The 13183-nt window shown below is 35.1% G+C and overlaps 1 protein-coding gene across 1 annotated transcript; it reads left to right on the top strand.

The window, feature by feature from the left end:
- The first annotated feature begins 277 nt into the window (after positions 1 to 277).
- On the top strand, positions 278 to 5493 carry LOC131928867 (transport and Golgi organization 2 homolog). Its single transcript, XM_059285016.1, has 7 exons — positions 278 to 549; positions 906 to 1022; positions 2287 to 2401; positions 3007 to 3101; positions 3673 to 3829; positions 4386 to 4502; positions 5084 to 5493. The coding sequence occupies exons 1-7, from the start codon at positions 408 to 410 to the stop codon at positions 5214 to 5216; spliced, it is 876 nt and encodes a 291-aa protein (XP_059140999.1). The 5' UTR covers positions 278 to 407; the 3' UTR covers positions 5217 to 5493.
- The last annotated feature ends 7690 nt before the right edge of the window (positions 5494 to 13183 follow it).

Below are 13183 nucleotides of genomic sequence, written 5' to 3'. Positions count from 1 at the left end.
AACTAACACTAAGATATTCTAATTAAAGATCAAGCTTGGCCTAATAGTTCATCCAATTTTCATACTATAATAACAACTATTTATTAAGATATGAATTTTTCTTCTTGCCCTACTAAGCACAATTGACTGATTTCTAACAAATTCACTACATTAGACTATCTATACTATACTATAGATTTGCTATACTTAACTATACAATACACTGAATACATATCTAGATCTGGAGTCTAACTAATGATAAAATCTGATTTTTATTTTATATAGGCCTACACTACAGACATAGGTGACATTACGTTTCAAAATGTTTGAAAGGATTCCTGAATCATTTAACCCCAAAGAACTAATTATATAATAACCACACAGTTTACTGTACATCGAATCATCATCAGCAAAAAAATCTCAAGAAAATGTGTATCCTGTTTTTCTACCTAAGTGAGATTTGCAGCATTGATGGCTACAAGCTTGTTCTTGTCAATAACAGAGATGAAACGTGGGATCGGCCTACTAAAGCAACAAGCTTCTGGGATCATGACAGTAGCTGTATAAGTGGTAATTTAAAAAATTGTTTAACTCATTTTATTTTAATCATTATCGACGATTCATTATCACCTTCTCCCATTAGTGCCCAGACTCATGGGACAGATGAAGTATAGTTCATCTGTTTAAATGGCCTTGGCATACATGGGGATAATGTGGTCAGCTCTATGCCCAGCCGCCTTTGTTACCCTAACGTGAGTTAGGGACTCATCAGAGCTGGATGGACTGAGGGATGTTCTACTGATTAGAACCCAAGACTTACGGGTTAACAGTCTAGCGCTTTACCGCTAGGCTATGCCATCTCCATTCTCTATGATTATTTTCTGCATTTTGGTGTAATAAAATCTTTTTTTTTTTTTTCTGCTAAGGCTTAGATCAGATGTCAGGCAGAAGTGGTGGAACTTGGCTTGGTATGAGCAGAGAGGGAAAGATTGGAGTCTTGTTAAATATTCTTGGCCAACAGGATCACACTAAAGAAGGAAGAGGTTCGGAATCCAAGCTTGACATGCACTAGTTTTATTGCTTTAAAAATAATGTTTTCAACAAATTTATTGGTGACGTGTGCAAGTTATTTGAAGTGGGATATGATGTTATAAAGAAGAATATATTTTAAAAATTAAAATTGTAACTGACGCCAATATTGTAACTGATGCTGGTTCTAAAGTAAAATACCCTGTTGTAGTTTAGTGGTCAGTGAGACAGACAATCTTATTTTTTTTTGGCCATGAGAAATAAATATTTTGTACTATGCCCAGCCACCTCTACTTTCCCTGCCTTAAGTCTGATACCCACATTTTTTTTACCTGTGTGAACTTAAGTTCAACCTGCAGACTTGAGTAAAATCCTGATTACAGCTGTTTAAAATCTTACCTTCACGTCTCACCATTCCATGTGTAAATAATTAACTTGTGCACGGTTCTCAGAAAAATGTGCAAACAAAAAATGTGCAAATACCAACAATACTAAAACACTTTTATTTTGTCGTGTTTCAAGGAAAAATGTTTTATTATAATAAAATTCCCTTGCTCACATTATTGTGCAGTTTTTCGTTGTGCATTTTTCTGGTTACACTTATGCACAATTATCAATCAATTCATTCTTTTTACTTTATCTTATACAAAGTATAGAGGAAGTATGGTAATCGTGCAAATAATCGAAGGTTTTACACCTTCCTGAGTTGGAAAAACATAGTTTTGCCATTTTTCCTACATCTGTGTGTGTGCTTGTATGTATGTGTGTATGTCTGTGAACACGATAATTGAGTACCGTTACAGCTAGGTTGATGAAATTTCATATATCTATATAAGTATTATATGAAATTTGTAGTTGTATATCAACTTTTCAGTGATTTTCGGTAACCGGGAGTGGAACTTATTCTACTTTTGGTTTTTCAAAAGCCTATAACTTGATTACTGTTTCAGATAGATAAACAACATTTCACTTATAAGTAAAAGATCTAATTCTCTGCCTTCTATCAAATTTTGAGTAATTTCCGTTTTCTGGAAGTAGTACTTTACGCTATTCGCGATTTCTCAAAAAATTACGCACTATTATACACACATTGTTTACTGTTTACTTAGTATGCAATAATTTTTTCTACAAGATTTTATTCGCTTTTAAAAATTTTAAGCAATTAAAACTCATGTCGATATCCCGATTTGCCATCCCCCGTAGTGTTATATAAGAATATACAAGAAAAGTTTAGGGGAGATCACTCCCGCTTTATTTTATTTCATTCTTATCTTCAAGGTTTTCTGGTCACAAACTTCATCAGCGGCAAACATGACATCCATGACTATGCCCAGGAAATTCTAGAACAAAAGAACAAGTACAATGGATTTAATCTCATTCTCTTTGATATGGGGTGAGAATGTGTTGACTGTTCCAAAAGGTTTAGTTTTATTTTGAAGTTGTTGGTTTTTTTTTTTTAGTTAACCTGTTTTGTTAACAGAAATTGTATTCTTACTTGTACATTTTATTTCTAACAAAAGTAATCTTATGTTTTGAAAAATACTTGGGTGTAAATTTTTAGAATTCAGAAACAAAATTACCTTGAATTATGCCTTTCTACTTCTTTGTGAATTGTAATTTTAAAAGGTATTTCCTCCAACACAATTAAGTATTTCATGGTTCCTTGAATATATCCTTCTAAATTTCATAGTTCCATTGAATGTAAGAATACTATTATGATTTTTGAGATAAATGATGTTTTATTTACTTTATTAACTCTAACACAGCCCGATTCTACGAAGCTCATAAGCCAAGGGTTTTGTTTTTAAAACATTAAGCATAGCAGTTAATACAAATAGAATACAGTTTTAGACATTTCATAAAGCCACTAGGCAATGATAACCTGACATATTTCTACTCATAAGCAGTTCTACTTCTAAAATTTGATACAATAGTTTGTGTAGTACAATGAAATTTAATTTTAAACTAATTGAACTATTTTTCAAAAATCTGTTTCAGGAAACAAGAAGATTACCTCCCTGTTAAACCTGTCTATGTGAGCAATGCAAGTAATTATTTTTCTTGTGTCAACATGCGAACTCTTCCATCCAACAGTAAGTATAGATAGGATAAGTTTGTTTCATTTATAGCGATAATCTTTTTTTAAAAACAGTATTACCATAGAATGTCCCTGAATTCAGCCAGCTCTGATGGTAAGTAAAAGTAGCTGGGCATAGTGCTTACCACACTATCCCATCAAATGCTGAGAAACAGGCAGGCTACTTCACTTGCCCCATGGACTGTCAGTTTTGAAAGGGAACTTTATTATTACTATAGCAATGAAAGCAAAATCATAAGTTTTCTTATAAAGAAGAGGTAGGTCTACTAAAAATCTACTTCTCTGGTCTAAAATGCTACAAAATTTATATAAATTATATATATACTTGATTTTAACAAGACCATTTGTTGTAATATTTTGAGGGAAAGCCTTCTTACAAAAATAAATTTCTTCTGGTATAGTGAACTGAAATTTTTAACACTATGTAAGTGTAGTGATTAAAATAGTAATCAAGGCTTTTGTGGGCTATCATTTTGAAAATTATTATTGGTCTTCTTATGGATTATTCAGCAGTATTGAAATGTAATAAGAGTATTCTTTTTAATGAACTCTATTTTTATCCACAGCCTCATTTGCTGTTTCAAACTCACCTTTAGAATACCCTTTCCAAAAAGTTATGCATGGGAGAGAAAGATTTGGGCGTATAATTTCACAATTTCCCACAGTCAACATGAAGGGGCACCTCATTCAAGAACTGTTTACTTTAATGTCTGATCAGTCATCGTAAGTGAAATCTTCATGGGATTACCATCTCATGTTTTTGGTTAGAACCTTAGCTGCTAGTCCTAGCTAACAACTGAAGACTGCTTTAGTTTGAATCTGGGTACAAGTCAGTAGAAAGTCACTGAGTTCAACCAGCTGTGATGGGTATTTAACTCACGTAAGGGAGAGTAAAGGTGGCTGGGCATAGTGCTGACCACAATATCCCTTCATATATAGAGGTCACAGGAACAGGTGAACTCTACTTCACTTGCCCCATGGACCATCTGGTTCAAAAAGGGAACTTTACTTTTTTTTAGTCCTAGCTGTTGAGTGATGGTCTCATTAGGTGTACTGGTTGGTGATTGATTGGTGGTCTTATTTTATTGAATGGTTGACTCACCTCCTTGTTGCCACAGTACTATGGTTCCTATAGTCTTAACATTTTTTTGCTTGAAATTTTTCTTAATGGTTTTCCAAGAATTTATAAATACTATGCCTTTGCTTATTTGAATGTAGGGAATACCTGTTCGTTTAATAACAAACATTTGTGGTGTCAATATAAAACTGTGTCTTCCAGCCTGCTCCCTGACCCGGTGCTAGAGAAAGCAGCTGTAGTTGCTGGACTTCCACCACACAGAGTGAGTCACCAATCTGCAATCAATGTCTACTCTCCAGATGATAGATATGGCACAACGTAAGGGGTTTAATCATTACTGCTAAGCCAATAAAAAACCTCTTAACTCTTAAATTTTACTAGATATGGCACAACGTAAGGGGTTTAACCGTTACTGCTAAGTCAATAAAAAACCTCTTAACTCTTATTTTATTTTTTTTTTAAATTTTGTTTGAAAAGTCACAAAAAGACCTTTAAAAATTCACAACGTAAGGGGCTTAATCGTCTCTGCCATGTTCTATCGTAACTAAAAATTTTAAAACACTTTTACCTTATGTTTTATATTTCTAAATGCTAATGCAGTTGTTGAATTTTCTTTAAAATTGCACAACATTTAGGGCGTAATAATTTCTGCCATATTTTACCATAGCTCAATTTTTCTAAAATTATACTTGTACCTATGTTTTAATTTAATTCACCATAATACTCATACAGTTGTTGAATATTCGTTAAGTGTTAGTGAAAGCTAAAATTAAATATGCTCCCTTCTTAAAAATATTTAAATTGTTTGTTTATTGTTTTATTATAATTGTTTATGTTTTATTATTTTGTATTAAACACATTTTACATAAAGAATATCTAATTTTCCAAAACATTTTCAGGATTACAACAATCATACTGGTGGACAGCCAAGGGACAGTAGATTTTATTGAACACACTTTAAATCCAGCCAATCAGGGTGGCAACAACATTTCTGAGGTGCATGAAATATTTTCCTTGTCACAGATTGGATAATATTCAAAGGACTTTAGCTTTGTCTACCCAAAAAACTTTCAACAAGCTTCTCAGGTTGCAGCTAAATAGATGAAAGTCTGTGTCGTGATATAAGTTACCAACTTAAAAAAGTAATAGTTTTTATAGTTTTGGTTTATTTTATTGTCCTAAAAAGTTAGGTAAAGTACTTAAGCCTAAGCAGAAACACTCAGACCTCAAATTTGTGAGAATTTTTCCATCCTTGCAACTTTTTAAAATTTTATACTCAAGAAAGAACCTTGTTCAATCATAATTATAAACTTGGGTTCACACCACTTAAATCAGCATTTAAATTATTTTGGATTCATGTATTTATCCACATTGTGATGTCTCATTATAGTATCTAATTTGTGTTAAAAAGAGTTATTTTTCTTGTTGGCATTATTACCTAATTTAACTTATTTTTAAAACATTGTGCATTTTACTTTTTTGTTGATCAACTGGGCATTTGACTAAATACTAAAGTAATATGTTAGTAGTCAGTATCATTAAGTTATTTAATCTAATTTAAAACAAAAACTTCAGGTGGAGTAAATGCTACTAGTCATATTTTATCTCTAAAAGTTTTGATTGCTTTAGATGGATTCAACTACTCCACATTTTTATGGAAACTATTCCCATGACTCGGGTTTTAGACATGTAGTTCATTTTTGTAATGTGTATCACAACACGGCTAGAGAATAAAACAGGAAATGAACATTTTAATTAAACCCTGCATTTATACTGAGTAACCAATGTAAACAATTGTGCCCTATATCAGGGGTCTCCAAACTACGGCCCGCGGGCCGGATGCGGCCCACGAGGTCCTTTCATCCGGCCCGCGGAGATCTTTTTGTCCACGGAAAAAAACCTTTGTTGGTGATGGCTGAGGAACTTTGCCAAGAAAAATCAAAGATATGCCTGGAAGAAACTGGCCCCCGAACTGAAATTTGATAGTTAATGCGGCCCTCGGGCTGAAAAGTTTGGAGACCCCTGCCCTATATGATTGAGTAGGAGGTGGTTGAGATTGATCTGACCTAGTAGGAAAATATAGACCTTCTTGTATGTCTGTATGAACTAGACAAAGGTCTAACACTTCACAAATGGTATTTATTCAATGCACTTTATTATTTATTTATTTTTAGTCAAGCTACTATAAAATCTGTAGAGGTGCCTGCATTCTGAGAAGACTTTTTTGTTGCCATTTTCAGTGCCTTCAGAAACAAATCAGTTGATTTTTATAAAATGAAAAGAAAATCTCACCTATTTTGTTTAGTCATTTACATACAAGTCTCAGAATTGTTTTCCCAACAATACATTACATATTCTGTTTGTATTTGGAACTTTGTTTTGTCTTTTACTTTCTCTTGATTTTTTAATTAATATTTTTGTCTGTGATGGTGACGTTTTACCCCTCGCCAAGGATGTGAAATATTTGCTGTTAAAAAAAGTGTATGAATTAAGATTTGATCTCTAATATTATTTATCCATACAGAATGATTATTTACTTTTTAAAAAAATAATTATTGTGTGTTATTATATTCATCTGGTCTCCACCGCAGTATTATTTAAGTTATGCATTTTAATCCATTGGACACATTTATTTAACGTTCTATATCAGTCTGCTTCAAAAAATTATAACAATTTATAAGATAATTTTTTAAATGTATTAGTGCCCTTCATTGCCAGATTAATGAACGTAGATGTCTCCAGAGTTAATCTAGAAGCTCTCTTTGCCATTGTCACAATTTTTGTATATATAACCAGCTAACATTTTTTATTAGATTCTAAAGGACTCGGGTTAGTAGTTTTTAAGTAAATCTTGTAGCCTACTCTTAAAGTGTATCAGATCACTAAGAGATTTATCCTAATATTGAATACTGCTTTATTTTTGTCTGTTGACCATTTTTTTACATCATAATAATCAATATATTTATCGAAGTTGATATATAATTTTTGTTTAAAAATCAATTATCCTAAGCAGAAAATTGTGTGCATTTTAACATTATTTGTCCAGATGAAAATGGTCTTTTTTATCCTAATGATGTGTTGTGTGTGATTTCCCCATAAAACCAATTATTTTTATAATTTATTTGTGTGTATATGTACATATTTAATCCTAATGTTAAAGAAAAAAATCCTATAGTATTGTATATTTAAAATATCAGTAGGGTCCACATTCCATAAAAAAATATCTACCTCTTTTCTAATACAATAGATGCACTAAAGTAGTTGTCTGATTTGGATGTAGATGCTTTAATTAGAATATTTGTACTGGTGATGTAGTTTATTCTTATTATAGTTAATAGTTTTTTTTACGCCCCATGTTCAAATCTTACCAATACATTTAGAAAACTAAGGAATATTATAAAAAGTACTTTAAAATACTTTATGAAAAATCCACCACAAGTAATCTTACGTATAAAATATCCACTTTAATTGATCAAAATAACAAAACTTTGAGCTCATCATTTGATTCACTTAAAAGATTTTGTTGTTTTTGTGTGTTATTTCTTAAGATTTCTTTTTCATTTCTTTAAAATTTAGAAATAGGTATTTTTTGACCAAGACATCTTTTTAGTTCTATAAGCAAAATAGTTATGTTTATTTCTTTTAACTTACAGCTGAGGTGTTTATAAAACCAGATCCATTACAAATTAAAGCACTTGTTCAAACAATTTAAATCAGTCTGACGGTTTTGTAGATAGAATTTCTTTACAAAAATTAAATAGTAACATTGTATGTCCAATATAACTGCTGAAACTAATCCTTCAAATGACTTTTATATTATAAATATAATAGTGTATAAACAAGTGCTAAATTGTTTTTAAAACTTGTCATACACTATTATATTACAAATATAATAGTGTATGAACAAGTGTTAAAAGCAATTTATCAGCTTCTCTCCCTTTGGTCAGACTTTGATACAGTTGTCCAACTAAACAGCAAGCCAACCCAGCCCTTCCTGAAATCCTTTCCATCAGCAAGATTTCTTATCATTTTTAATTACCACAAAACAGTTGTATTCTTTGTGTGCTTGTGTGTGTTTAGTTGCAATTATCTTATATGCCTTATATTGAAATGAAAACAACCCCTGGCAATTTTGTGTAATTCTTCACACTGACTAGATTAGTTATAAGCTGTTAAAAACATGTTACAATTGGCATTGTTTTGTTGTTTTTTTCATAATTCATGAAGTATAGTTTAGGATTAAAAACCACTTTATAAAACCTCATATTAAACAATTTTGTGACATTTTTAAAAACCCAGCTTAGAAGTTTGAACCAAAATGTTCCACAAAGAAAGCATTATCTCCCCTGATTCTTTTGAAGATTTATGTGCTTTAGGAGGTAATAAAAAAGTGTGCTCAAACCCCAGATTGTTTCAATGCTGTTTTTTTTTCTTTACAGTAAGACAGGTAACAGAAACTAGACTGCACACACAGACAGATACAGAACACTTATAAAAAGATAATAAAATTACACATTCAGTTGCAGACAGAATCACAACTAAACAGGATGAGAAAGCTACACACTGAGTCAGAAAACAAATAAAACTACACATTCAGTTTTGTGTATTCAAATGCTCAACACCAGCTTTGAAGAAATAAACGATATTAGAACTCAACTTTAGAGCAACTCAGATCATGGAAGTTGTATAAATGTAGGCAGCTTGCTTAAACTCACTGTGACTGAAGGGTCATGTATGTTATACAATACACAAATTGTGGCTCAGTGGTGGATTGTTATTTTAAATGGGGAATTGGTGTACTTATAGAGTAGGCTAGAGCATCCCTATGCTAGCCTAACACTAGCACTGCTTTTGAATTACTAATTTTTCAATAATTATTAATTTTACCTAACTTGTAAATTATTATAAAGGTATTATTTCAAGACACAAGTGTAGTAGGCCTATATATTTGATACATTTGTAAGTTTCTTTTACAAAATTGTTTGGTGTTACAAAGTTAAAATCTCCAACACATTTAAGGCCTACAATGGTACACATTAGTTAACTGTAGTAATTGTCTGGCGGATGCTTCAACAGTTCAGTTTGCTTCCATAGTTTAATCCTGGGGGGGGGGGGGGGGGGTCCTAGGAAGGTTATATAGCCTATTTTGAGGTTTTTGATCTTTGAAAATACTCTTTTTTTGTGTTATATAATACTAATACGGGCACATGCCATAAAACACTGGAGTGATTTATTTTTTTTAAATTTGAATTTAACGAAAAGAGCTCAATCAATATTTTTCAAACAAGGAAAATTGCAATGTTCCTTTAAAAAAAAAATACTGATTGTTTCCCTTGAATAAAGGGATACAACTAAATCGCTGATGTGCCAAATGCTTAGTTTTATCAACCAAAGGCGAATTGATTAAAAAGATTTTGTAAAATAAGGCGCCAAATGACAAAAACCCACTGCCGTTAACATGGCGCATCATTTTGTGCCATCGGCTATTCCTAGATATCAAGTTTATAATTTCCGGCGCTGCATTTTTAAAATCTAAGTTGTCTAGTGTGGGTTTCTGCACAACCGCCTAGACATTGCAGTGTGAGCTGTATGAAATCCTTGAGTGTGTGGTGTTTGGTGTATGAACGTCTACCCCCCCCCCCCCCCCCCCCCCCCCGAACGAAATGGAATTTAGTGTATTTATAGAGTAGGCTAGAGCATTCCTATGCTAGACTAACACTAGCACTGCTTTTGAATTATTAACGAAATGGAATTTATATAGAAAACATACTTTTACCAGTGTCCGCCCCCACGGAAAATGTTGTCCGCCCCCCCCCCCCCCCCCCGGAGAAAAAAGTCTGGAAGACATACTGGTGGGCGGACTTAAATTTCTGGTGGAAGGGGGGAGGGGGAAGGGGTTGGACACTGGTTATATATATATATATATATATATATATATATATATATATATATATATATATATATATATATATATATATATATATATATAGTTATGTATACAGAGATACATAGTATGTATGCATGTTGACCAAGCTATGAATGACGAGTGTTTAGTACAGAGTACTATGTTTCTCTGTGCGATAACGCTGTATACGTGGAGCGGATACAATGTGCAGAGCAGTTGTCAGATTGCGTGTAAAGCCTAATGTATTGTGTGTGTGGGCGTCTTGTGTCTAAGTCTAGGCAGCCGATCTAACACTATTCTTCCTGATTTTATTTCAAGCATCTGATCTTGGGGGCAGTGTTTCTTTCAGACTTTTTTTCTCCGAGGGTGGGGTCTCTAAAATTTCGAGGGGGGGGGGGGGGGGGGTCGGCGGTATATTTTTTCTATATAAATAAGGGTAGATAAGGGTATTGACCCTCCCGCCCTCCTCGAACGAAATAAAGTTTAACTAACCCCCCCCGCCCCCCTCTTAAATTGTAAGCTCGTAACCCACCTTTCCCAGGAGAAAAATGTCTGAAAGAAACACTGCTTGTGTGCGAATTTCATTTTTTTATGTAGTGTTGTAGTCTGGCAAAAGTCCAGAGATTTCACCGAGAAAATAACCTAGAATAATGTTACTTCATTCAATGGTTTCTTTCACATTTTCTTGCTCAGGTTGAAGGCAGTAATTGAAACTTCCACTAGGTGGCAGCGTTTGTATTATCTCGGGGGTCGGGCGACTACCCACCTTTTCATCCGTGTGCTTGTATCCATCCTCCGTGTTTTCTTTTGTCCCTAGGACCCTGTCTTTGTCACTGTGCCCCGCCTCCTCAGCCCCCACCCAGTCTGAACACCCTCTAGGTCATGTCCTTGAACCTAGGCCACCCGAGATCCCGCGCAGACGGCTTTGGTCAATCTTAACCGGAAATGATTTTTCAACGGTTCAAGTTAGCGCAGAATCTTAGGCTTCCACCCAATCCAACCCACCCCAACAGAATTACACATCAACACATGCTAACTACACACACGTAAGTGTAGGGTTGCCACTTGCCAGATATCTTTTCCGAAAATACTGGACACCTTTCCATCCTTCTCTTCTCAGGTATGCCGCAAAGCAGAAGAAGGGGGGTAACAGAGTATTATTCATATACTTGTCCAGTACTTATATTTATTTTATCCTGGACAGTCTGCTCAAATACTGGACTGTCCAGTTCAAAACTGGACACCTGGCAACCCTACGTACGTGCCCTATCTCCCTCCCCCCATCCAACCCACCCCAACATAACAGAGGTACACATCAACACATGCTAACTACACACACGTTCGTGCCCTATCTCCCTCCCCCTCCCCCATCCAACCCACCCCAACATAACAGAGGTACACATCAACACATGCCAACTACACACACTTGCATGCCCTCTCCCTCACCACCCCACCCCAAAAGATTTACACGTCAACACATGCTAACTACACACACGTGCATGCCCTCTCTCCCTCCCCACCCGTCCTCACATAAAACTTCAAGAGTTAGGTGAGAAACGTTGATTAATTGTCGCAGTGGCCTAATTAACCTCAATGTTTCAATACGTTCTTAGCAACCCTCGTGTTAACAAAAAATACATTCAAGAAGAGGGCCAGTTAACTCTAATAAAGTCTTCTTCGCATACTATGTAAATCCAAATCTTGCTCAATTTTTTTTTAAACCATAGTAAACCGAACCGTAATTGTTACGATCAATGCATCTATGGATGGGTTTGGCTAGTGCTGTTAATGTTTGATTTGGGGTTGATACGACCTAACACAGACATCCTGCCTTGTTGTTACCATGGTAATACGAACCGTAATTGCAACGATCAATCTGCTTGTTTGGCGGTTGTACAAAAAAAAAGTCACAGAAAAAAGTCACGGAAATTATTTTTTTTTTAAAACTGCTCGACAGTAAATTAAAATATTTCTTAAAACATTTTTCTCCATTGGGGGCCATCCATAAATGACGTCACGCTTTTATTGGCGATTTTCATCTCTCCCCCCCCCCCCCCCTTCCCTCCGTCACACATCTTCACAAAAAGCCAGACCCACCCCCCCTAAAAAGACGTCACACCCCAGCCTACACACCCCCCTAAAATGACGTCACACCTCAGCCTACAACCCCCCCCCCCCTCCCCCTCAAAATTGCAGTTGAATTTTTCTTAAAACATCGATATCTTTCCCAAATCGTGTCTGAACTCTTTGAAATCAATTCCTATTACAGTTTATTTAAACAGTTTTCTAAAACGTGAAATAACGGCTAAAACTCGTTTTCTAACAATGTTTTTTTATAATGCAAAAGCGTGCACCATCTGAACCCTCCTTCCCCCTCATCACAGTCATAAAACTACGGACCCCCCCCCCCTTTACAAGTGTGACGTCATTTATGGACGACCCCTTGGAAGATTTTTCTGTGATTTTTTTCCGCTCACCGTGTTGTTTGTTCTGTTGGTTTGGTTTGGAGGTTGATATGAGTAAGTAACAGGAGACAACAGAAACATATTGCTCAATTGTTTCCATGGTAATCCAAACCATAAATTGTTACGAACAATTATGCTTCTAGGCCAATCTAGGGCTAGCTTTGCAGGTGCTGTTGGTGTTTGGTTTGGGGGGGGGGGGTACCATGGTAATTCGAACCATAAATGATAGGTTCATTGGGCTTTGTATTATAATTTGGTTTGGGTGTGGATGAAATGTGCTGTGTTTTTTTAAACGAATGTATAGAAACCAGTGGCGTAGCGAGGTCGGGGTGTCACCGGTGCGGCACTTAATGGTGTCACCCCCCCCCCCCCAGAGGCGTAGCGACCCTTCCCCGGGACAAACTTTCAAATTTTCGATTTGCACCCCCCCCCCTCAAGTTCAAGTTTTTCTCTATATATTTTGCTATTTTTTGCCTTGGTGTTACCCCCCCTAAATGGTGTCACCCGGTGCGGTCCGCACCCCCCCCTCGCTACGCCTCTGATAGAAACAACTAAGTAACAAGCAACGAAACGAAGCAAAGGAAGCATTCCTAAAACTCACACAACTCCCAATTACAACTTTGTTTTGC

Source organism: Physella acuta, unplaced genomic scaffold (assembly GCF_028476545.2).
Source record: "Physella acuta isolate Inbredline_101_S28 unplaced genomic scaffold, ASM2847654v3 ptg001558l, whole genome shotgun sequence".
Lineage (NCBI taxonomy): Eukaryota > Metazoa > Mollusca > Gastropoda > Physidae > Physella > Physella acuta.
The sequence above is the reverse complement of the archived record's forward strand: the minus strand, read 5'-3'. Positions and strand labels throughout refer to the sequence as shown.

Bases quoted from the DNA above. Each gene is read 5' to 3' on its own strand.
- LOC131928867 (XM_059285016.1), top strand. From the start codon at position 408: ATGTGTATCCTGTTTTTCTACCTAAGTGAGATTTGCAGCATTGATGGC. The intron at 550-905 runs GTAATTTAAAAA...TTTTCTGCTAAG, and splicing joins TGACAGTAGCTGTATAAGTG to GCTTAGATCAGATGTCAGGC. The intron at 3,830-4,385 runs GTAAGTGAAATC...TGTGTCTTCCAG, and splicing joins TTAATGTCTGATCAGTCATC to CCTGCTCCCTGACCCGGTGC.